We start from the raw sequence: 27,004 nt of genomic DNA, 5'->3' as shown, positions 1-27,004 counted from the left end.
GGGTCCGTGTTGAGACCCCTCTGTGGGGACAGAGGAGGGGTCCATGTTGAGACCCCTCCTCTGCTCTGTGGGGACAGAGGAGGGTCCATGTTGAGACACCTCCTCTGTGGGGACAGAGGAGGGGTCCATGTTGAGACCCCTCTGTGGGGACAGAGGAGGGTCCATGTTGAGACCCCTCCTCTGTGGGGACAGAGGAGGGGTCCATGTTGAGACCCCTCTGTGGGGACAGAGGAGGGGTCCATGTTGAGACCCCTCTGTGGGGACAGAGGAGGGGTCCATGTTGAGACCCCTCCTCTGTGGGGACAGAGGAGGGGTCCGTGTTGAGACCCCTCTGTGGGGACAGAGGAGGGGTCCATGTTGAGACCCCTCCTCTGTGGGGACAGAGGAGGGGTCCATGTTGAGACCCCTCCTCTGTGGGGACAGAGGAGGGGTCCATGTTTAGACTCCTCTGCTCTGTGGGGACAGAGGAGGGGTCCATGTTGAGACTCCTCTGTGGGGACAGAGGAGGGGTCCGTGTTGAGACCCCTCTGTGGGGACAGAGGAGGGGTCCATGTTTAGACTCCTCTGCTCTGTGGGGACAGAGGAGGGGTCCATGTTGAGACTCCTCTGTGGGGACAGAGGAGGGGTCCGTGTTGAGACCCCTCTGTGGGGACAGAGGAGGGGTCCATGTTTAGACTCCTCTGCTCTGTGGGGACAGAGGAGGGGTCCATGTTGAGACTCCTCTGCTCTGTGGGGACAGAGGAGGGGTCCGTGTTGAGACTCCTCTGCTCTGTGGGGACAGAGGAGGGGTCCATGTTGAGACTCCTCTGTGGGGACAGAGGAGGGGTCCGTGTTGAGACCCCTCTGTGGGGACAGAGGAGGGTCCGTGTTGAGACCCCTCTGTGGGGACAGAGGAGGGGTCCATGTTGAGACCCCTCTGTGGGGACAGAGGAGGGGTCCATGTTGAGACCCCTCTGTGGGGACAGAGGAGGGGTCCATGTTGAGACTCCTCTGCTCTGTGTGGACAGAGGAGGGGTCCATGTTGAGACTCCTCTGTGGGGACAGAGGAGGGGTCCGTGTTGAGACCCCTCTGTGGGGACAGAGGAGAGGTCCATGTTGAGACTCCTCTGTGGGGACAGAGGAGGGGTCCATGTTGAGACTCCTCTGTGGGGACAGAGGAGGGGTCCGTGTTGAGACCCCTCTGTGGGGACAGAGGAGAGGTCCATGTTGAGACTCCTCTGTGGGGACAGAGGAGGGGTCCATGTTGAGACTCCTCTGTGGGGACAGAGGAGGGGTCCATGTTGAGACCCCTCTGTGGGGACAGAGGAGGGGTCCATGTTTAGACTCCTCTGCTCTGTGGGGACAGAGGAGGGGTCCATGTTGAGACTCCTCTGCTCTGTGGGGACAGAGGAGGGGTCCGTGTTGAGACCCCTCTGTGGGGACAGAGGAGGGGTCCATGTTGAGACCCCTCTGTGGGGACAGAGGAGGGGTCCGTGTTGAGACTCCTCTGCTCTGTGGGGACAGAGGAGGGGTCCATGTTGAGACTCCTCTGCTCTGTGGGGACAGAGGAGGGGTCCATGTTGAGACCCCTCTGTGGGGACAGAGGAGGGGTCCATGTTGAGACCCCTCTGTGGGGACAGAGGAGGGGTCCGTGTTGAGACCCCTCTGTGGGGACAGAGGAGGGGTCCATGTTGAGACTCCTCTGCTCTGTGGGGACAGAGGAGGGGTCCATGTTGAGACTCCTCTGCTCTGTGGGGACAGAGGAGGGGTCCATGTTGAGACCCCTCTGTGGGGACAGAGGAGGGGTCCATGTTGAGACCCCTCTGTGGGGACAGAGGAGGGGTCCGTGTTGAGACCCCTCTGTGGGGACAGAGGAGGGGTCCATGTTGAGACTCCTCTGTGGGGACAGAGGAGGGGTCCGTGTTGAGACCCCTCTGTGGGGACAGAGGAGGGGTCCATGTTGAGACCCCTCTGTGGGGACAGAGGAGGGGTCCATGTTGAGACCCCTCTGTGGGGACAGAGGAGGGGTCCATGTTGAGACCCCTCCTCTGTGGGGACAGAGGAGGGGTCCATGTTGAGACCCCTCCTCTGTGGGGACAGAGGAGGGTCCATGTTGAGACCCCTCTGTGGGGACAGAGGAGGGGTCCATGTTGAGACCCCTCTGTGGGGACAGAGGAGGGGTCCATGTTGAGACCCCTCTGTGGGGACAGAGGAGGGTCCATGTTGAGACCCCTCCTCTGTGGGGACAGAGGAGGGTCCATGTTGAGACCCCTCCTCTGTGGGGACAGAGGAGGGTCCATGTTGAGACCCCTCTGTGGGGACAGAGGAGGGTCCATGTTGAGACCCCTCCTCTGTGGGGACAGAGGAGGGGTCCATGTTGAGACCCCTCTGTGGGGACAGAGGAGGGTCCATGTTGAGACCCCTCCTCTGTGGGGACAGAGGAGGGTCCATGTTGAGACCCCTCCTCTGTGGGGACAGAGGAGGGGTCCATGTTGACTCCTCTGCTCTGTGGGGACAGAGGAGGTGTCCATGTTTTAGACCCCTCTGTGGGGACAGAGGAGGGTCCATGTTGACTCCTCTGCTCTGTGGGGACAGAGGAGGGGTCCATGTTGAGACTCCTCTGCTCTGTGGGGACAGAGGAGGGGTCCATGTTGAGACCCCTCCTCTGTGGGGACAGAGGAGGGGTCCATGTTGAGACCCCTCCTCTGTGGGGACAGAGGAGGGTCCATGTTGACTCCTCTGCTCTGTGGGGACAGAGGAGGGGTCCATGTTGAGACCCCTCCTCTGTGGGGACAGAGGAGGGGTCCATGTTGAGACCCCTCCTCTGTGGGGACAGAGGAGGGGTCCATGTTGAGACCCCTCCTCTGTGGGGACAGAGGAGGGGTCCATGTTGAGACCCCTCCTCTGTGGGGACAGAGGAGGGGTCCATGTTGAGACCCCTCCTCTGTGGGGACAGAGGAGGGGTCCATGTTTAGACTCCTCTGCTCTGTGGGGACAGAGGAGGGGTCCATGTTTAGACTCCTCTGCTCTGTGGGGACAGAGGAGGGGTCCGTGTTGAGACCCCTCCTCTGTGGGGACAGAGGAGGGTCCATGTTGAGACTGCTCTGTGGGGACAGAACAGGATGTTGCTTATACACGCCCTGAACACACAGACAGTCACAGTCGAGTTACGATCACACAACAGTGAAATAATCCCTTATGAAGACAGACAGACAGACAGGCAGGCAGGCAGGCAGGCAGGCAGGCAGGCAGGCAGGCAGGCAGGCAGGCAGGCAGGCAGGCAGGCAGGCAGACAGGCAGGCAGGCAGGCAGGCAGGCAGGCAGGCAGGCAGGCAGGCAGGCAGGCAGGCAGACAGGCAGGCAGACAGGCAGGCAGCCAGGCAGGCAGACAGGCAATACTTTTTGGTACATTAAAAAAATGAATAAAAATCAACTGAATGTCTGGAAACTGTAAAATAAGAGCTATTAGTGTAGATTATTATTTAAATACTAAACATGAACCTCCTATAGAGAGATTAACATGTTCAGTCCATTCTGGGCGGGAACGCCTTTTGGTGTTTTTAAGCATTATGTTATACTTTAGCTATTGAAAAATAGCAGATCTACAAGCTGGTAGCGCGGCACTCGGTGCCGCGCTACCAACTTGTAGATCTGCTATTTTTGAAAAATCCTGAAAATGTGGTGCAAATCTTTGAATATATGGCTTCCGGAAGGGGAACGGCACCACACAACACCGCCCCCTGATGATTTCCAATCGACCAATGAAAAACAACCATGTTCAACCGATGATTTCCATTCAACCAATGAAAAACCACCATGTTAAACCGATGATTTCCATTCAACCAATTAAAAACAACCAGTTAAACCGATGATTTCCAATCAACCAATGAAAACTCACGATCACAAGTGTAGTTTAACATTAGCTTCATACGCTAGCTTTTATTGTGAAAACATGTCTGAACAATAACTTCATATACGTCAGCTTTTATTGTGAAAACCCGTCTGGAAACCTGAGCGTTTTATGATATTATAGCCCTTTTATCAAACATTAGAGAATATAGATTAAATCATTAAATCTATTATAATCAATTAGAACATATAGATTAAATCATTAAATCTATATAGATTAAATCATTACAACTTCAAAAGAAAGCAACAACCAATCACAAGCAAGTGTTATCGGTAATAAAGTCACCGTTATTAAATATTTAATTACATTATTACATCATCAACACGGGCCAACCATGGCATCTCATTAGAATACGTGAATATTTGAATCTCATTAGAATACGTGAATATTTGAATCTCATTAGAATATGTGAATATTTGAATCTCATTAGAATATGTGAATATTTTTTTCCAACGAGACCACTTTTGAGATCTACACGTTGCCATTTCTTAGCCCCGCCCCCTTCCATGACGACGAGACAGCCCCGCCCCCTTTCACAATGACGAGAAAGCCCCGCCCCCTTTCAAGATGGCCATACAGCCCCGCCCCCTTTCACGATGACGAGACAGCCCAGCCCCCTTTCATGATGACGAGACGGCCCCGCCCCCTTCCACGATGACGAGACAGCCCCGCCCCCTTTCATGACGACGAGACAGCCCCACCCCCTTTCACGATGACGAGACAGCCCCGCCCCCTTCCATGATGGCCAGACAGCCCCGCCCCCTTTCATGACGACGATACGGCCCCGCCCACTTTCAGGATGACGAGACGGCCCCGCCCCCTTTCATGATGGCCAGACAGCCCCGCCCCCTGTCGCTCGTCGCCGTGCCGTTCTTGACAGCAGATTTCTATTTTAGTCACATATACTTTTCATTTAGTTTTAGTCACATTTTAGTCGCCTGGAATGTCTTAGTGTTAGTCTAGTTTTAGTCGACTAAATCTACGGCTGATTTAGTCGACTAAAATGTGTTTTGGCGGGCCTTGATGCCGTCGTAATGACTGATTTTACACTTGATTGCAGCTGAAAATAGCAGATCTACAAGATCTGATCCACTAGTCCCTTCCTAACATTTTAGTCATGTTTTTATTTGTTGACGAAATTGTAAATATATTTAGTCTTAGTTTTAGTCGTCATGGCTTAGTTTGCATTTAATTTGCATCTAGTTTGTCAGTGAAAAAAGGTAGTGGACAAACACTGTCGCCGTAGTAACGCTGGCTCGTCTCCCGTGGAGATAATAATGTAATTAACTGTAATAAATTGTAATAAACTCATTAACATATCAAGTATTATCAGTTCTAAGAAACTGCAGTCAATCCAAATGTTCAAACCAACCGTTAGCAGCAAAAGGTTACTGTGTAACCATGGTTACAATAATCAGGGATGGAGCTCGTTAATTTCTATTGATAACGAGCGTCTTATCGAGACGGGATCTTATCGATCAGGCTTATCGATCAGGCTTATCGAGAAGGCTTCTTCTCGATCAGGCTTATCGATCAGGCTTATCGATCAGGCTTATCGAGAAGGCTTCTTATCGATCAGGCTTATCGATACCGGGTACTCGATGAGCCCAAAGCTTATCGATACCGGGTACTGGATAAGCCCAAAGCTTATCGATACCGTGTACTGGATAAGCCCAACGTTTATCGATACCGGGTACTGGATAAGCCCAAAGCTTATCGATACCGGGTACTGGATAAGCCCAAAGCTTATCGATAACGGGTACTGGATAAGCCCAAAGCTTATCGATACCGGGTACTGGATAAGCCCAAAGCTTATCGATACCGGGTACTGGATAAGCCCAAAGCTTATCGATACCGGGTACTGGATAAGCCCAAAGCTTATCGATACCGGGTACTGGATAAGCCCAAAGCTTATCGATACCGGGTACTGGATAAGCCCAAAGCTTATCGATACCGGGTACTGGATAAGCCCAAAGCTTATCGATACCGGGTACTGGATAAGCCCAAAGCTTATCGATACCGGGTACTGGATAAGCCCAAAGCTTATCGATACCGGGTACTGGATAAGCCCAAAGCTTATCGATACCGGGTACTGGATAAGCCCAAAGCTTATCGATACCGGGTACTGGATAAGCCCAAAGCTTATCGATACCGGGTACTGGATAAGCCCAAAGCTTATCGATACCGGGTACTGGATAAGCCCAAAGCTTATCGATACCGGGTACTGGATAAGCCCAAAGCTTATCGATACCGGGTACTGGATAAGCCCAAAGCTTATCGATACCGGGTACTGGATAAGCCCAAAGCTTATCGATACCGGGTACTGGATAAGCCCAAAGCTTATCGATACCGGGTACTGGATAAGCCCAAAGCTTATCGATACCGGGTACTGGATAAGCCCAAAGCTTATCGATACCGGGTACTGGATAAGCCCAAAGCTTATTGATACCGGGTACTGGATAAGCCCAAAGCTTATTGATACCGGGTACTGGATAAGCCCAAAGCTTATCGATACCGGGTACTGGATAAGCCCAAAGCTTATTGATACCGGGTACTGGATAAGCCCAAAGCTTATTGATACCGGGTACTGGATAAGCCCAAAGCTTATTGATACCGGGTACTGGATAAGCCCAAAGCTTATTGATACCGGGTACTGGATAAGCCCAAAGCTTATTGATACCGGGTACTGGATAAGCCCAAAGCTTATTGATACCGGGTACTGGATAAGCCCAAAGCTTATTGATACCGGGTACTGGATAAGCCCAAAGCTTATTGATACCGGGTACTGGATAAGCCCAAAGCTTATTGATACCGGGTACTGGATAAGCCCAAAGCTTATTGATACCGGGTACTGGATAAGCCCAAAGCTTATTGATACCGGGTACTGGATAAGCCCAAAGCTTATTGATACCGGGTACTGGATAAGCCCAAAGCTTATTGATACCGGGTACTCGATAAGCCCACAGCTTATTGATACCGGGTACTGGATAAGCCCAAAGCTTATCGATACCGGGTACTGGATAAGCCCAAAGCTTATTGATACCGGGTACTGGATAAGCCCAAAGCTTATTGATACCGGGTACTGGATAAGCCCAAAGCTTATTGATACCGGGTACTGGATAAGCCCAAAGCTTATTGATCATTTTTTCAGGTATCGGGTTTCGAAGTCCATCCCTAGTTACAACGTAACCTACAAAGTAACCATGGTTCTTATAAGTTTAATTCACTAAATAAATTACTTTCCTCGTTTCCTTACAGAACCACGGTTACGGAAGTAACCTCCAGTTATATTAAAAGATTAATTTGCGAAATTATTCGCCAATGGAGGAACGTCAACCCATAGGCTGGAGGAACGTCAACCCATAGGCGAATAATTTTGCTCATTTACATAAGTAATAAGGGCTTGGCTCTCATTGGCTTAAGTAATAAGGGCTTGGCTCTCATTGGGTGTGCTGGGGGTTGGGGGCGGGACTAGAGGCGGGGCTGGAGCACACGGAGCGGACTTCCTCTTCCTCGTCCGAGTCATCGATGATGTCATCGTTGTCCGAGTCGAGGAGGCGGGACCGAGACCAGCGGCTCACCACAACACTGTGACATCATCAACAGGGGACAACAACGGTTAGTGTGACATCATCAACAGGGGACAACAACGGTTAGTGTGACATCATCAACAGGGGACAACAACGGTTAGTGTGACATCATCAACAGGGGACAACAACGGTTAGTGTGACATCATCAACAGGGGACAACAACGGTTAGTGTGACATCATCAACAGGGGACAACAACGGTTAGTGTGACATCATCAACAGGGGACAACAACGGTTAGTGTGACATCATCAACAGGGGACAACAACGGTTAGTGTGACATCATCAACAGGGGACAACAAACGGTTAGTGTGACATCATCAACAGGGGACAACAAACGGAACTGTTTCATAAGCTTTATGTTATACTTTAGCTGCTAAAAAATAGCAGATCTACAAGCTCACAGCTACAGCTTGTAGATCTGCTATTTTTGCGGCAAATGTGGCACAAATCTTTGAATATATATTCTGTCAGAGCGAACGTTTAACTCAAATCTTTTCTTCTAGTGGGTCCTCAAAGACAATGTATGCGTGTTTATGTGTGTGTGTGTGTGTGTGTGTGTGTGTGTGTGTGTGTGTGGGTGTGTGTGTGTGTGTGTGTGTATGTCTGTGTGTGTGTGTGTGTGTGTGTGTGTGTGTGTGTGTGTGTGTGTGTGTGTGTGTGTGTGTGTGTGTGTGTGTGTGTGTGTGTGTGTGTGTGTGTGTGTATGTATGTCTGTGTGTGTATGTCTGTGTGTGTGTGTGTATGTCTGTGGGTGTGTGTATGTCTGTGTGTGTGTGTGTGTGTGTGTGTGTGTATGTCTGTGGGTGTGTGGGTCTGTGTATGTGTGTGTATGTATGTATGTCTGTGTGTGTGTGTGTGTGTGTATGTATGTCTGTGCACATACCTTGATGTGGGTCTGTAGGGCTGACAGGGTCTATGTTCAAATCTGGAGACGTAGCTGCACTTGGACCACTACACACACACACACACACACACACACACACACACACACACACACACACACACACACACACACACACACACACACACACACACACACACACACACACACACACACACACACACACACACACACACACACACACACACACACACACACACACACACACAGAGAGAGGTGTCTATATTATATTGTCGGGGAGGTGTCTCTGTATCGTTATATTGTCAGGGAGGTGTCTCTGTATCGTTATATTGTCAGGGAGGTGTCTCTGTATCGTTATATTGTCAGGGAGGTGTCTCTGTATCGTTATATTGTCAGGGAGGTGTCTCTGTATCGTTATATTGTCAGGGAGGTGTCTCTGTATCGTTATATTGTCAGGGAGGTGTCTCTGTATCGTTATATCGTCAGGGAGGTGTCTCTGTATCGTTATATTGTCAGGGAGGTGTCTCTGTATCGTTATATTGTCGGGGAGGTGTCTCTGTATCGTTATATTGTCAGGGAGGTGTCTTTGTATCGTTATATTGTCAGGGAGGTGTCTCTTTATCGTTATATTGTCAGGGAGGTGTCTCTGTATCGTTATATTGTCAGGGAGGTGTCTCTGTATCGTTATATTGTCAGGGAGGTGTCTCTGTATCGTTATATTGTCAGGGAGGTGTCTCTGTATCGTTATATTGTCAGGGAGGTGTCTCTGTATCTTCCGCCGTAGTCTGAAAACCCACCTTTTCAGACTCCATCATGGCCCATAGCACTTACCCTACCCCCTTAGATCTTGGTAAACTTAGATAGCATTTGATACAGACTTATAGCATGTTATGTGGACAGCACTATAATTGCATTGTATGTAGTCATAGCACGTCATAGTACATATGTATAGCATAGTATTGTATATATGTATAGTTTATATGTATAGTTTCATTATATAGTTACGATCTTAGTTTACGCATGTTTCAGGATAAATGCTTTTTTATGTAATGTATTCCCATGCTTTTTTTTGTTCTTGCTTAATGTAAATCGCTCTGGATTAAGAGCGTCTGCTAAATGCCTAAATTGTAAATTGTCTGTATCGTTATATTGTCAGGGAGGTGTCTCTGTATCGTTATATTGTCAGGGAGGTGTCTCTGTATCGTTATATTGTCAGGGAGGTGTCTCTGTGTCGTTATATTGTCAGGGAGGTGTCTCTGTATCAATTTATTGTCAGTATCGTTATATTGTCAGGGAGGTGTCTCTGTGTCGTTATATTGTCGGGGAGGTGTCTCTGTATCATTATATTGTCGGTCAGGTGTCTCTGTATCGTTATATTGTCAGGGAGGTGTCTCTGTATCGTTATATTGTAGGCGATGTGTCTCTGTATCATTATATTGTCAGGGAGGTGTCTCTGTATCGTTATATTGTCAGGGAGGTGTCTCTGTATCATTATATTGTCGGTCAGGTGTCTCTGTATCGTTATATTGTCGGCGACGTGTCTCTGTATCGTTATATTGTAGGCGATGTGTCTCTGTATCATTATATTGTCATGGAGGTGTCTCTGTATCGTTATATTGTCAGGGAGGTGTCTCTGTGTCGTTATATTGTCAGGGAGGTGTCTCTGTATCGTTATATTGTCGGCGAGGTGTCTCTGTATCGTTATATTGTCAGGGTGGTGTCTCTGTGTCGTTATATTGTCAGGGAGGTGTCTCTGTATCGTTATATTGTCAGGGAGGTGTCTCTGTATCGTTATATTGTCAGGGAGGTGTCTCTGTGTCGTTATATTGTCAGGGTGGTGTCTCTGTGTCGTTATACTGTCAGGGAGGTGTCTCTGTATCGTTATATTGTCAGGGAGGTGTCTCTGTATCGTTATATTGTCAGGGAGGTGTCTCTGTGTCGTTATATTGTCAGGGAGGTGTCTCTGTGTCGTTATATTGTCAGGGAGGTGTCTCTGTATCGTTATATTGTCAGGGAGGTGTCTCTGTGTCGTTATATTGTCAGGGAGGTGTCTCTGTATCGTTATATTGTCAGGGAGGTGTCTCTGTGTCGTTATATTGTCAGGGAGGTGTCTCTGTATCGTTATATTGTCAGGGAGGTGTCTCTGTATCGATATATTGTCAGGGAGGTGTCTCTGTATCGTTATATTGTCAGGGAGGTGTCTCTGTGTCGTTATATTGTCAGGGAAGTGTCTCTGTGTCGTTATATTGTCAGGGAGGTGTCTCTGTATCGTTATATTGTCAGGGAGGTGTCTCTGTATCGATATATTGTCAGGGAGGTGTCTCTGTATCGTTATATTGTCAGGGAGGTGTCTCTGTGTCGTTATATTGTCAGGGAAGTGTCTCTGTGTCGTTATATTGTCGGGGAGGTGTCTCTGTATCGTTATATTGTCAGGGAGGTGTCTCTGTATCGTTATATTGTCAGGGAGGTGTCTCTGTATCGTTATATTGTCAGGGTGGTGTCTCTGTGTCGTTATATTGTCAGGGAGGTGTCTCTGTATCGTTATATTGTCGGGGAGGTGTCTCTGTATAGTTATATTGTCAGGGAGGTGTCTCTGTGTCGTTATATTGTCAGGGAGGTGTCTCTGTATCGTTATATTGTCAGGGAGGTGTCTCTGTATCGTTATATTGTCAGGGAGGTGTCTCTGTGTCGTTATATTGTCAGGGAGGTGTCTCTGTGTCGTTATATTGTCAGGGAGGTGTCTCTGTATCGTTATATTGTCAGGGAAGTGTCTCTGTGTCGTTATATTGTCAGGGAGGTGTCTCTGTGTCGTTATATTGTCAGGGAGGTGTCTCTGTATCGTTATATTGTCAGGGAGGTGTCTCTGTATCGTTATATTGTCAGGGAGGTGTCTCTGTATCGTTATATTGTCGGGGAGGTGTCTCTGTGTCGTTATATTGTCGGGGAGGTGTCTCTGTGTCGTTATATTGTCAGGGAGGTGTCTCTGTGTCGTTATATTGTCAGGGAGGTGTCTCTGTATCGTTATATTGTCAGGGAAGTGTCTCTGTGTCGTTATATTGTCAGGGAGGTGTCTCTGTGTCGTTATATTGTCAGGGAGGTGTCTCTGTATCGTTATATTGTCAGGGAGGTGTCTCTGTATCGTTATATTGTCAGGGAGGTGTCTCTGTATCGTTATATTGTCGGGGAGGTGTCTCTGTGTTGTTATATTGTCGGGGAGGTGTCTCTGTATCGTTATATTGTCAGGGAGGTGTCATATTTCATACAGTCTGTTCCTAGAGAAAATGTAACTAATTCTGCAGCGTTTTCTCTCAGTCAGTTGATTCTTCATATCCATATGAGTGAAACGGCCGGGATGATTTGTTTATTTTTCAAACACAGTTCTTATATGAGGCGATCTAAGATCCCCCTATGGGGATTATAATGCAAGTAAAAAGTACATGAACCCGTAGCATGTGACGTGTCAAACTAGGGAGTTTTCACGATTCTGAATCCATTCCAAGGGTGTTTTTTGTGCAAAACTAATGGCGACTAGTAATACTAATACTAATACTAATACTAATAGAGCACCGAAGTCTGACGTCACTGTCAGTAGAGGGCGCCTATACACAGGTTCATGTATTTTTTTATTTGCAGTGAAATCTCCATAGGGCGATTTTAGGTCGCTTCATATAAGAACTGTGTTTGAAAAATAAACCGACCACCCCGGCCTTTCTGTCAGGGGAGTGGCTGTGCGTCGTTAGTGATGTCCATTCATATTTGGTACAGCCAGTTTCTGGAGAAAATGGAATTAATGTGGCCGCAAAAGCCTTGAAACTACATATGAATGCAATGTCGCTGCTAATATACGTCATGCCCAGTTGTCAACACATTGTGTTCCTGAGATTCCTCGTTGACGTAAGCTCACCTGGCGGTGACTCGACTCGTACTAACCACGAAACATTAAATATCAATAAAATAATAATAAAAATAAACATAATTAACATGTCAGTTTCTGTTGTGCGACGGGCAGATGTAGCCACCGCCTACCCGGAAGTCTCTGGGTTGTTTGACTCGTTTCTACCGCTTATTTTGTTACTCTTTGGGTAAATTTGTACATTTCCACCTTCAATCGATGCTTCATATCCATATGAGTGAAAAGGCCGGGGTGATTGGTTTATTTTTCAAACACAGTTCTTATATGAAGAGATCTAAAATCCCCCTATGGAGATTACAATGCAAATAAAAAGTACACGAACCTGTGGACTGGCGCCCTCTACTGACAGTGACGTCAGGACTTCGGTGCTCTATAGTAATAGTAATAATAGTAATAATAGTAATAGTAATAATAGTAATAATAGTAATAGTAATAGTAATAGTAATAGTAATAGTAATAGTAATAGTAATAATAGTAATAAAGTCTCACCATGTACAGAGGGTCGGTTGTCCCCAGATGAACTCCTTTCTGGCAGAGAGACCTCAACAGCTCAATACCTACATGCACACACACACGCACGCACGCACGGACGCACGCACGCACGCACGCGCACAAGCAGACACGCACAAGCGGACACGCACACATACACACACACACGCACAAACATGCACACACACACAGTTTGTATTACTCGTGAGGTCAACAAATCAACTGTAGATTTAGTCGACTAAAATGTAAAACCTAGACTAAAATCCAAACATTTCAAATGACTAAAATAGTCCTGTTTTACAACCTCACACTATAGAATATATATGAACAACTATTCATTTGTTTCAAAAATATAAGGTTTTCTTCAATTTCTGAAAAAAAATTAAATTTGTTTTTGGAGTTAAGAGGTTTCCTCCCCCGACAGCAGAGATATGAACGCACGCACGCACGCACGCACGCACGCACGCACGCACGCACGCACGCACGCACGCGAGCGCAGACCCACCATTGGCCCTGCATCCAGAGTATCTGGCTTCCCATTGGCTGAGCAGCAGGTTGAGGTATCGCGGGACGCTGAAGAAGCGAAGGTATCGTGCGGTGGTCGAGGGGCTTCGTGCGGTGGCCGGGGGGGTTCGTGCGGTGGCCGAGGGGCTTCGTGCGGTGGCCGAGGGGCTTCGTGCGGACGGGAACACCCTCTCGAACGCCCCGCGGCGGCTCAGCTCGTCCTCGCTCTCCGCCAACACCTGGACGTCGGACGGAGTCAGCACGTCTAGCACCGTACACAGGAAGTCCTTACATGGAGACACAGTTAGTCACAGTTACACAGGAAGTCCTTATATGGAGACGCAGGAAGTGATTTATTTACTTCTTTATATTTTTATATTATATATATATACAAACAGAAATAGGATCAGTGCGACTGTGCGTGTGTGTGTGTGTGCGTGCGACTGTGTGTGTGTGTGTGTGTGTCTGTGTGCGTGCAACTGTGCGTGCAACTGTGTGTGTGTGCGTGTGTGCGTGTGTGTGTCTGTGTGCGTGCAACTGTGCGAGCAACTGTGTGTGTGTGCGTGTGTGCGTGTGCGTGTGCGTGTGCGTGTGCGTGCGTGCGTGTGCGTGTGCGTGTGCGTGCGCGTGCGCGTGCGTGTGTGTGTGTGTGTGTGCACCTCCTCCGTGCGCTGCGTGAGGTAGAAAGCTCGTTTCACTTTCTCATCCGTCGACAATTCACTCCTTCCTGTTCCTGTTCCCCCCCGACCGGAGCGCACCGCATAGACACTGCATGGAAGATACACACACATTACTACACACACTAACACACCACATAGACACTGCATGGAAGATACACACACATTACTACACACACTAACACACCGCATAGACACTGCATGGAAGATACACACACATTACTACACACACTAACACACCACATAGACACTAATGGAAGATACACACACATTACTACACACACTAACACACCACATAGACACTAATGGAAGATACACACACATTACTACACACACTAACACACCACATAGACACTGCATGGAAGATACACACACATTACTACACACACTAACACACCACATAGACACTGCATGGAAGATACACACACATTACTACACAATACAACACAACAATAGCAATGATTTCTGCCCCGCCCGCCTGCCTATTTTTATTTAACTAGTAAAAACCACATTGAGACTGAAGTCTCTTGTTCACAGTGTGAACTGGCCGAGACAAGACAGCTCTGCCAGTAACAAAAATCACACCCGTGTGAACTGAGTGAACTGAATTTATTTAAAGACGGTTACGCCGCGGACAAAGCCAACTGGAGTCGTGACAACTCATGACAACACAAACAATATTTTGGACCAAACAAATAATTACAAAGAAGAAAAACAACAAAAAAAGTGTTGTAACCTGCCGTTTTATTTCTTCTTTCTAATTATTTGTTCGGCCCAAAAAATTGTGTTTGTTGTCATGATTTGTCACGACAAGAGTTGGCTTTGTCCGCGGCGTAAACGTCTTTAAATAAATACTTTTTGAAATGTCTATGAGGAAAATGAACGGAGAATCATTTCCTGGGCCCTGGTAGGGGGCGGGACTGGGCCCTGGTAGGGGGCGGGACTGGGCCCTGGTAGGAGGCGGGACTGCGACGCTCTATAAGGACTAATAAATACAAATTGCTAGTAGACTAGAAAGCAAGCAGACATTTGCTATACGTCAAAGTGTCACAGTGTAGTTATAGAGGCTGCAGTAGCATCCTCCTACCTGCAGGTGGAGCCAGAGGCACTGCAGGGGGGCGTGGCCAGCTCCTCTTTGATTGGCAGGTGGAAGCCGGCCAGGTTGAGCAGGTCTCTGATCATCTGACCTTTAACCCTGACGTCCAGAGCTGTGTTGGAGTGGAGGCTGTGCGCGCGCACACACACACACACACACACACACACACACACACACACACACACACACACACACACACACACACACACACACACACACACACACACACACACACACACACACACACACACACACACACACACACACACACACACACACACACACACACACACACACACACACACACACACACACACACACACACACACACACACACACACACACACACACACACACGTTTAAAACAGTGACTCTGGAACCATGCAAGTTGTCAATGGGAATTTAATGTTTGTGAAGGACAAAGTTTATGCACATTTTGCACTATAAGTTGGATATAGGAGGGGCTAGCGCCCCGAAAATACACCCTGGACAACACTCCACGCGTCCCAGACTCTTCTCCCTTCTCTAAAACACCCTGGACAACGCTCCACGCGTCCCAGACTCTTCTCCCTTCTCTAAAACACCCTGGACAACGCTCTTAACGTCCCAGACTCTTCTCCCTTCTCTAAAACACCCTGGACAACACTCCACACGTCCCAGACTCTTCTCCCTTCTCTAAAACACCCTGGACAACGCTCCACACGTCCCAGACTCTTCTCCCTTCTCTAAAACACCCTGGACAACGCTCCTCACGTCCCAGACTCTTCTCCCTTCTCTAAAACACCCTGGACAACGTTCCACGCGTCCCAGACTCTTCTCCCTTCTCTAAAACACCCTGGACAACGCTCCACACGTCCCAGACTCTTCTCCCTTCTCTAAAACACCCTGGACAACTCTCCACACGTCCCAGACTCTTCTCCCTTCTCTAAAACACCCTGGACAATGCTCCACACGTCCCAGACTCTTCTCCCTTCTCTAAAACACCCTGGACAACTCTCCACACGTCCCAGACTCTTCTCCCTTCTCTAAAACACCCTGGACAACGCTCCACACGTCCCAGACTCTTCTCCCTTCTCTAAAACACCCTGGACAACTCTCCACACGTCCCAGACTCTTCTCCCTTCTCTAAAACACCCGGGACAACGCTCCACACGTCCCAGACTCTCCTCCCTTCTCTAAAACACCCTGGACAACGCTCCACGCGTCCCAGACTCTTCTCCCTTCTCTAAAACACCCTGGACAACGCTCCAAACGTCCCAGACTCTTCTCCCTTCTCTACCCGGAACAACGCTCCACGCGTCCCAGACTCTTCTCCCTTCTCTAAAACACCCTGGACAACGCTCCACACGTCCCAGACTCTTCTCCCTTCTCTAAAACACCCTGGACAACTCTCCACACGTCCCAGACTCTTCTCCCTTCTCTAAAACACCCTGGACAACGCTCCACACGTCCCAGACTCTTCTCCCTTCTCTAAAACACCCTGGACAACTCTCCACACGTCCCAGACTCTTCTCCCTTCTCTAAAACACCCTGGACAACGCTCCACACGTCCCAGACTCTTCTCCCTTCTCTAAAACACCCTGGACAACTCTCCACACGTCCCAGACTCTTCTCCCTTCTCTAAAACACCCTGGACAACGCTCCACGCGTCCCAGACTCTTCTCCACACGTCCCAGACTCTTCTCCCTTCTCTAAAACACCCTGGACAACACTCCACACGTCCCAGACTCTTCTCCCTTCTCTAAAACACCCTGGACAACGCTCCACGCGTCCCAGACTCTTCTCCATTCTCTAAAACACCCTGGACAACGCTCCACACGTCCCAGACTCTTCTCCCTTCTCTAAAACACCCTGGACAACTCTCCACACGTCCCAGACTCTTCTCCCTTCTCTAAAACACCCTGGACAACACTCCACACGTCCCAGACTCTTCTCCCTTCTCTAAAACACCCTGGACAACTCTCCACACGTCCCAGACTTTTCTCCCTTCTCTAAAACACCCTGGACAACACTCCACACGTCCCAGACTCTTCTCCCTTCTCTAAAACTCCCGGGACAACGCTCCACACGTCCCAGACTCTTCTCCCTTCTCTAAAACACCCTGGACAACGCTCCACACGTCCCAGACTCTTCTCCCTTCTCTAAAACACCCTGGACAACGCTCCACACGTCCCAGACTCTCCTCCCTTCTCTAAAACACCCTGGACAACGCTCCACGCGTCCCAGACTCTTCTCCCGTCTCTAAAACACCCTGGACAACGCTCCACACGTCCCAGACTCTTCTCCCTTCTCTAAAACACCCTGGACAACTCTCCACACGTCCCAGACTCTTCTCCCTTCTCTAAAACACCCTGGACAACGCTCCACACGTCCCAGACTCTTCTCCCTTCTCTAAAACACCCTGGACAACGCTCCACACGTCCCAGACTCTCCTCCCTTCTCTAAAACACCCTGGACAACGCTCCACGCGTCCCAGACTCTTCTCCCGTCTCTAAAACACCCTGGACAACGCTCCACACGTCCCAGACTCTTCTCCCGTCTCTAAAACCCCCTGGACAACGCTCCACACGTCCCAGACTCTTCTCCCTTCTCTAAAACACCCTGGACAACGCTCCACACGTCCCAGACTCTCCTCCCTTCTCTAAAACACCCTGGACAACGCTCCACGCGTCCCAGACTCTTCTCCCGTCTCTAAAACACCCGGGACAACGCTCCACACGTCCCAGTAACCATGACAACGTACCTTGGTGAAATGTTTACTTCCAGTAACCATGGCTTCAGGTTTTCGTCCAACATGATGTCGAACCCAAACAGTTCGTGGCAGCTGGAGGCGGAGCTAAGGTTGGCCTTAACGAGGGAGTTCACGTAGGGGTCGGATCTGAGACACAAGTACCTTTTAATATTAGTACATTTACTCTATTACAATTATATTACATTTACTCTGTATATTTATACGTTTTAACCCTTTTTGGGCGGGAACCCCTTTTGGTGTTAACATTACGTTATACTTTAGCTATTGAAAAATAGCAGATCTATATGCTCGTAGCGCGCCACCGAGTGCCGCGCTACGAGCTTGTAGATCTGCTATTTTTGAAAAATCAACTGACATGACATAGAAACATAGCTTTTTCAGAAAACTGTCAGGATGTAGAAGAGATTTTTAGAATCTGATCTCAGGTCAAAATGGGTTAATATTAGTACATTTACTCTGTACTGGTGGGCATAGATTAATGTGTTTAATCTGGACTAATCTCACTGCAATCCTGGAGTTAATCTGGACTAATCTCACTGCAATCCTGGAGTTAATCTGGACTAATCTCACTGCAATCCTGGAGTTAATCTGGACTAATCTCACTGCAATCCTGGAGTTAATCTGGACTAATCTCACTGCAATCCTGGAGTTAATCTCCAGTAATCTCACTGCAATCCTGGAGTTAATCTGGACTAATCTCACTGCAATCCTGGAGTTAATCTGGACTAATCTCACTGCAATCCTGGAGTTAATCTGGACTAATCTCACTGCAATCCTGGAGTTAATCTGGACTAATCTCACTGCAATCCTGGAGTTAATCTGGACTAATCTCACTGCAATCCTGGAGTTAATCTGGACTAATCTCACTGCAATCCTGGAGTTAATCTCCAGTAATCTCACTGCAATCCTGGAGTTAATCTGGACTAATCTCACTGCAATCCTGGAGTTAATCTGGACTAATCTCACTGCAATCCTGGAGTTAATCTGGACTAATCTCACTGCAATCCTGGAGTTAATCTGGACTAATCTCACTGCAATCCTGGAGTTAATCTGGACTAATCTCACTGCAATCCTGGAGTTAATCTGGACTAATCTCACTGCAATCCTGGAGTTAATCTGGACTAATCTCACTGCAATCCTGGAGTTAATCTGGACTAATCTCACTGCAATCCTGGAGTTAATCTGGACTAATCTCACTGCAATCCTGGAGTTAATCTGGACTAATCTCACTGCAATCCTGGAGTTAATCTGGACTAATCTCACTGCAATCCTGGAGTTAATCTGGACTAATCTCACTGCAATCCTGGAGTTAATCTGGACTAATCTCACTGCAATCCTGGAGTTAATCTCGACTAATCTCACTGCAATCCTGGAGTTAATCTGGACTAATCTCACTGCAATCCTGGAGTTAATCTCGACTAATCTCACTGCAATCCTGGAGTTAATCTCGAGTAATATCGATTAACCCATGTTGACCTGAGATCAGATTAAAAAAATGTCTTCTACAGACAGTTTTCTGAAAAAGCTATGTTTCTATGTCAGTCGTTCTTCGATTTTTCAAAAAAAGCAGACCTACAAGCTTGTAGATCTGCTATTTTTCAATAGCTAAAGCATAACATAATGCTTACACCAAAAGGGGTTCCCGCCTAGAATGGGTAACTTAATATCGATCAAAATGTCTCATTTGAACTCTGCCGAAGGCATTCAAAATATGTGTGCGCTCCTAAATAAGTAGTAAGCTGTGATGGGAGATTAAATAATACGATTAATCTTTAGATTTTTAGATTAATCGGCATCGGTTTCGATTCAGTCTCAGACCGATTAATGATTCTGTCCTATTAAATCGCTCTGTCTTTACAGATAAACAAACCCAGAGTAACAGCTTGAACAGATCTACAAGCTCACACTATTAAATATAATAAAGGTATTAAAGTTAAATCTGACTTGCCTCTAAGCCTGCGGTGCAGATACTTCTGTTACATGGATTCTTCAAAATGATTATCTTTCCAACAGTTTGTTGTACAGTTTAAGGGGAGTTTCCTGTAATATACCCATCCGTATTCCATGTGCGTTGGGCCTCAATCACACTATTAACAGTTTGACGGCAGCTAATTGTTTAATCCAGGGTTCCACCGCGCGTAAAACGCTATACCCGACATTTGTTTAATGCGTTTAATTCGCCGTTTTAACCCATTTTGGGCGGGAACCCCTTTTGGTGTTAGCATTGTGTTATGCTTTAGCTATTGAAAAATAGAAGATCTACAAGCTCGTAGCGCGCCACTCGCTTGTAGGTCTGCTATTTTTGAAAAATCGAAGAACGACAGACATAGAAACATAGCTTTTTCAGAAAACTGTCAGGATGTAGAAGACATTTTTAGAATCTGATCTCAGGTCAAAATGGGTTAAAATAATTAAAAAGAAACAGCGGATTTATCTGGGACCTGGTGGTGACGAGGCCGTCGCGTTATGATGACGAAACCGGAAATCAAGTCGTCATCATCTGGGCTGCTAGGGCTTCTGGGAAATTGAGCCCAATGTAAGTGGAGGGGGGGGGGGGTTGTTTGGACTACAACGCCTCATGGAGGCGGATCCTGTGCTGATTATCAAAACATGCCGACGGACCATTTTTCGCCGGATTTTCGTGGTTGAAAGCTGCAAATACTTCAGCGTCTGCTCTAAAAGGTAATAAAACAATCTCGGCAGCGTAGAATATTTGATTAAATAGCGGGTAACGCGTTTTATGGAGTCAAACTGACTGAGGTCGATTAAAAAAAAAGGCTTCTAAATCCTAACATTTTTTCTGAAAAACCCATGTTTCTATGTCAGTGGTTCTCACAGGGTTAAACCCATGTTTCTATGTCAGTGGTTCTCACAGGGTTAAACCCATGTTTCTATGTCAGTGGTTCTCACAGGGTTAAACCCATGTTTCTATGTCAGTGGTTCTCACAGGGTTAAACCCATGTTTCTATGTCAGTGGTTCTCACAGGGTTAAACCCTATGTTTCTATGTCAGTGGTGCTCGAACCTTTTTCATGTCAAGGACCCCCAGAATTATCTCTATTGGGCCACGGACCCCCATCTCAAAATATGTAGTTCCAGGGACCCCCCCCCCCAGAAGCAAATATTTTAGTTAAAAATGTTCGCTCTGAAATATACATTCAATGATTTGCGCCACATTTTCACGACTTTTCAAAAGTAGCAGATCTACAAGCTCGTAGCGCGCCACCGAGTGACGTGCTACGAGCTTGTAGATCTACTATTTTTTAATAGCTAAATTATAACATAATGTTTAAAACACCAGAATGGGTTCAAGACGAAATGGTTCTGTAGAGTCGTCCTCCGGTGGCGTAACAGAACGGAACAGAACAGAACTCACACGATGATGGTTTTGATGACGATGTCTTTGATCTTCTCCCAGATGACCCCAGTGTCGACGCCCTGTTCCTCTAGGTACTTCCATAAGGCCTTCAGAGCCCTGTGCACGCACACACACACACACACGCGCACACACACACACACACGCACGCACACACGCACGCACGCACGCACGCACGCACGCACGCACGCACGCACGCACGCACGCACGCACGCACGCATGCACGCACGCACGCACGCACGCACGCACGCACGCACGCACGCACCCACGTAGACCATTATTGAGCATACAACAGTCATCAAGAATCGTACGTAAGCATTAAGAACCCAACATAATTAGTTTGCGATGGTTTTTGAAAACCTTATGCCCATACCTAACACCATGCCAAAATTCAAAAAGTAGTTACGAAGTGCATAATATTGTTTACATATTAAATCCCAGTTTATAGGCACTTTAGCTCATTTTAGCCACCGTGGACGCCATCTTGAAAATGATGCCTTTCTGGTTGTTCTTTTTCCTAAGATTTTAGTATGTTATTTAGCACACCCAATAGAAAAAAATCTCTTCTATCAACAGTGATGTAAATAGGGTGCGTTTTGCGTCCCAAAACGCACTTTATAGTTATTGGACGCATTCAACCAAAAGCCTCTGCATCCATAGGACGCAACTTTATCCTGGCTGCACTGAAGACTATGGCACTCTCTCGGTCACACACTGTTCTACGTGGAAGTCTAGCACTCTTTCGGTCACACACTGTTCCCCCCCCCCCCCCCACACACACACACACACACACAGAGAGAGAGAGAGAGAGACACGACATGATGAGCCCTCGATCGTCTTAAACGTATTTCTTGGACCACTCTGGAATAATATTGATCGTTATACATATACAGGTCTGCTAGTACTAACCTTTTCATCTCAAATTGACCGGCCAAAATAAATCCACGACCGATTTTAGTGTGTTGCTCCGCTAGCTTGTCACTCCAACATGCTTTGAGCTCGGTGGATCCCCTATATAATCTATGCGGTGGATGCGCTTTCAACGCAAATATGAATCAGCTGGTTAACGAGCCTCGTTGACCCTGACCCTGGTCCCTGACTTGACTTGACTTGACTTGGCAATCAACGGCACTATTAATGGCAGCTGTATAAACGCTTCTCTTTTGTCTCTTGTCTTGTGTGTATGCGTGTGTACTGTGTAGGGCAGGCCATTCTTCCCTGTAGACAGGGACTCAAGTGACTTCTAAGTTCCAATTTTCCAAAGAAATTATTTTACATCCACAATGGCAAGCCTATTTGCATTTTGGCTAAGTACAATAATTGCAACTGCAAACAACTTTTGATTGGTATGTTAAATCCACTGTTGCCCACTATTAGTATTTCTTACTGAGTTGTGCTTGCTAATACTACTAGCCTACATAAAAACATATACTGTATAGGCCTATTTGATATTTTAATATATATTTTTTTTTAATAAAAAATAAATGTTTTTATTATTATTTTTGAGTGGTACAACCACTCCCTTACGGAGCTATGTGTGTGTCTGGGTGTCTGGGTATGAGCACAAAAATAGCATGGTTGTTTTTCACCATCTGTGCGCAACCTAACACACACACAAACACACACGCACGTATTAACTGTATATATGATGCTTTCGGGGGGTGCCAATACATTACAGTGACAGTACAGTAGAGGGTACAGTAGAGGGACCGCCACACGGTAACTCTGTCATTTCTCAACCGTTTCGGACGCGGCGCGGCACGCCGGAACCGGCCCGGCCCCCTGGGCGCATTCCTGGGGGTCTGGAACTCCCCCCCCCCCCCCCCCCCCCCCTCGCGAACCCCCTCACGGAGTTGCACCACTCACTTCACACAGGTGTGATTTTTTTGGGACTCATAAGAATTTTTTGGGACTCATTCGAATGACCACCTGTGCATCCCGGGACCCATTACATTGAAAACCTATTTACATCACTGTATCAATTATTTTGGTTTTCAACCATACCTATAAGTGTCTAATATTTGAGTCTGTGTAAACAGACCACTAGGGGGCGCTCCCAATACGTTTGCACAGCTTTTTGAAATCATTATACCCATACCTAACACCACACCAAAATTAAAAAACTAGTCACCAAAAGCCAAATCATTACAAGTGCGCCCCCAGCTATCCATCAAACAGTGGCTCTCCCCGCAGCTCCACCACAGCTAGCCGGCGGGGGACGAGGATGATGCAAGGCTCGTTCACTTTCCCCAGGCTAGTAACGTAATAGAAAATAAAAACTACTGTCGTCTACAGAGCTTTTCATTAGGCGTATTGTACAACTGTTGTTAATGGTGTTAATTTAGAACGCCAATGACTCGACGTCTTTCTGTCTGATATTTTATGAATCACGTTAACTATAGTATAGACTATAGAGCCAAATCAATTTGTCTGCACTTATAAGCAACTCAACTGCTTTTGATTTGGCTCTAAATTAATTGCGTGGCTGTTGAGAGCCCAGCGTTTAGGTGCATATACCTCCATAGATTACTTTATAAACAGTTTGCAGAAAAAAGCACAGGAACGTATAGCCTACAGTTCAATACAAGGTCTGCTAAAACAATTTTATAATCCAAGAAAGCACTATGGCTTGTTTCTATTAGGGTAAGGGGTCCTTCATATTAAATTAATCTGAACATTAAAGACAACATTTGTCACCACAACAATATCATTATTGCAATGTGTACTGTAGGCTATATTTAATATACAGTACAAATTGCAATATACAGTACAAATTGCAACAATGATATTGTTGTGGTGTCTAGCTGGTGGTGGTGGTGAAGTTTAAATAATAGTGCCACCTCATAATTGTAAAGTGCATTTTCAATAATTGAATTAATGAATTTGTGTTTATTATGTACTTGGTTAGGTTAGTTATAATATAAGCATAATCTATGTCAGAAAAAAAGGGGAAAAAAATAATATTAGGATCCGTTAAGGGAACTGTTAGGAACCGGAACCGTTAAGAGGGATCTGGGAAGGATCCGTTAAAATCCTAACGAATCCCAACCCTAATTGTGGGTAGTGTAGTGCAGTCATGCATTGTGGGTAGTGTAGTGTAGTGCATTGTGGGTAGTGTAGTGCAGTGTAGTGCATTGTGGGTAGTGTAGTGCATTGTGGGTAGTGTAGTGCATTATGGGTCGTGTAGTGCAGTGTAGTGCATTGTGGGTAGTGTAGTGCATTGTGGGTAGTGTAGTGTAGTGCATTGTGGGTAGTGTAGTGCAGTGTAGTGCATTGTGGGTAGTGTAGTGCGTAGCGTACCACTTGTGTCCCTGACACTTGGTGTCGTCACTGTTGCTCTCGTATTCAACGTTCTTCTTGTTGACGCTGTAGTTGGTCAGGTGCATGAACTTATTACCCAGAGTCCTCATGGAGGACGAGTACCTGTCAATCACAGCACATTAGTGATTGATTGACAGTTTGCAGAATTACAGTACATTTCAAGCACAACTCAATACTGACCGTATTATTCTAATTATGTAGCCTACTATTTGACTGAAAATGTCTTCAAAATCCTGACAGTTTCTGGAAAACCTTATGTTTCTATATCAGTGGTGCTCAATATTTCATGTAAAGGACCCCAAAAATGATATGCAATTGGCCGCCGACCCCCAACTGAAAACATGTTGTTCCAGAGACTTCCCCAGAAGCAAAGATTTGAGTTGAAAATGTTTGCTCTGAAAGAATATATATTCAAAGATTTGCGCCACATTTTCACGATTTTTCAAAAATAGCAGACCTACTAGCTCATAGCGCGGCACTCGGTGCCGCGCTATGAGCTTGTAGATCTGCTATTTTTCAATAGCTACAGTATAACATAATGCTTGAAACACCAAAAGGGGTTCCCGCACATAATGCGTTAAATGTGCTATATAAATAAAGTTTGATTTGATTCGATAGGCCTATATTGGAGCAGGTGTTGGCTAATAACTAATTACTTAATGCCAGTCAAGATGCGCAAATGTCATTTCAATTAGCATTAGCAGAGTCTGCAGAACAATGATGACCAGGTCTCTTCTTAAAGTTGACTTATTATGGTTTACTTTCAACCATAAACCATGATATGAGACAAACCTTGGATTGTAATTCTTCATCGACCAGCAGCGCATGCAGCATGAAAAATAGCAGATCTACAAGCTCGTAGCGCGCCGCCAAGTGGCACGCTACGAGCTTGTAGGTCTGCTATTTTTGAAAAATCGTAAAAATGTGGCGCAAATCTTTGAATATATATATATATATATTATTTCAAAGTGAATGCTTTAAACTCTAATTGTTAAATAAAAGACCAATCCAAGTATGCGCTCCTATATCGCTGTTTTATTTATTAAGCCTAATTCATTGTGCGACACTATGAGGTCAGTCCGTTGCTCTCCCCAGGTCGGCAGAGGAAGTGTAGCGCCCAGGAGTTGGCAGGTTGCCAGGTTGGCAGGTTGCCAGGTTGGCAGAGGAAGTGTAGCGCCCAGGAGTACATTAGATATTTGACACTGGGGCCCCTTTTCCATAACCTGACTCCGCCAGATGGGGCGGGTTACCTTTTCCACCGGTTGGTTCCCAGTGGGAACCGGTTCAGTTCTTTTTGGTTCTTAGTCCATGAGCCAGAGCTCCAAAATTGGAACGTTAATTATGAATTGAGTGGAGCAAAACCATAACTATATTAGATTGTTATCACCATGAAACTTCCCCAGTTGATTATTTACAGGAAGACAATGATTTATTGTATTACAAATTTTACATTTTTAAATATGCAAATGAGGCATTATGTAGGAAAATATGCAAAATAATCAAAAATATGAAAAAGCTACTACTGTGGAAGGGTTATCATGTATTAATTTACTTGTATTGATCATATAAACAATTTAATATAGGTCTAGTTTTTCCCACCAATTGTGGAGCTCTGGCTCATGGACTAAGAACCAAAAAGAACTGAACCGGTTCCCATTGGGAACCAACCGGTGGAAAATAACTGAACCGGTTCCCACTGGGAACCAACCGGTGGAAAAGAACTGAACCGGTTCCCACTGGGAACCAACCGGTGGAAAAGAACTGAACTGGTTCCCGTTGGGAACCAACCGGTGGAAAAGAACTGAACCGGTTCCCACTGGGAACCAACCGGTGGAAAAGAACTGAACCGGTTCCCACTGGGAACCAACCGGTGGAAAAGAACTGAACCGGTTCCCACTGGGAACCAACCGGTGGAAAAGAACTGAACCGGTTCCCATTGGGAACCAACTGGTGGAAAAGAACTGAACCGGTTCCCATTCGGAACCAACCGGTGGAAAATAACTGAACCGGTTCCCCTTGGGAACCAACCGGTGGAAAATAACTGAACCGGTTCCCACTGGGAACCAACCGGTGGAAAAGAACTGAACCGGTTCCCATTGGGAACCAACCGGTGGAAAAGAACTGAACCGGTTCCCACTGGGAACCAACCGGTGGAAAAGGGTGAAAAAAAACGTGGGGGCGTGTCCTCTACGCACTTATATGGTGCGTCACAAACAGGAAGTGGGCGTGTCCTTACTTGACGCTGGCGAATCGGACGAGTCCGTCAGAGAACACGTAGATCCTCAGAGGGTCGTAGGAGGTCACGTAGACGTAGATACGGAGGTCAAACTTATTCCCACCAATCAGGAAAGGCTTGTGTAGATACCTAGAAACACACATTATAGATCTGTTATCCATCTATCTATAGATCTGTTATCCATCTATCTATAGATCTGTTATCTATAGATCTGTTATCCATCCATCTATAGATCTGTTATCCATCTATCTATAGATATGTTATCTATAGATCTGTTATCTATAGATCTGTTATCTATAGA

General features: G+C 46.6%; 1 protein-coding gene across 1 annotated transcript in view; it reads right to left on the bottom strand.

Annotated features, from left to right (window-relative positions):
• Positions 1-7,214: 7,214 nt before the first annotated feature.
• Positions 7,215-27,004, bottom strand: part of ttll4 (tubulin tyrosine ligase-like family, member 4) — an 82,157-nt gene continuing 62,367 nt past the window's right edge. Inside the window, exons 16-25 of the mRNA XM_079515633.1 lie at positions 26,704-26,832; positions 24,447-24,569; positions 21,147-21,245; positions 17,763-17,897; positions 15,011-15,148; positions 13,906-14,014; positions 13,248-13,533; positions 12,743-12,810; positions 8,362-8,429; positions 7,215-7,477 (exon numbers count right to left, since the gene is read on the bottom strand). Coding sequence (XP_079371759.1) covers positions 7,330-7,477; positions 8,362-8,429; positions 12,743-12,810; positions 13,248-13,533; positions 13,906-14,014; positions 15,011-15,148; positions 17,763-17,897; positions 21,147-21,245; positions 24,447-24,569; positions 26,704-26,832 — 1,303 coding nt within the window. The 3' untranslated portion in view covers positions 7,215-7,329. The remainder of the gene's footprint in view (positions 7,478-8,361; positions 8,430-12,742; positions 12,811-13,247; positions 13,534-13,905; positions 14,015-15,010; positions 15,149-17,762; positions 17,898-21,146; positions 21,246-24,446; positions 24,570-26,703; positions 26,833-27,004) is intronic.

This window comes from Electrona antarctica, assembly GCF_951216825.1.
Source record: "Electrona antarctica genome assembly, chromosome: 12".
NCBI classification, from domain to species: Eukaryota; Metazoa; Chordata; class Actinopteri; order Myctophiformes; family Myctophidae; genus Electrona; species Electrona antarctica.
The sequence above is the reverse complement of the archived record's forward strand: the minus strand, read 5'-3'. Positions and strand labels throughout refer to the sequence as shown.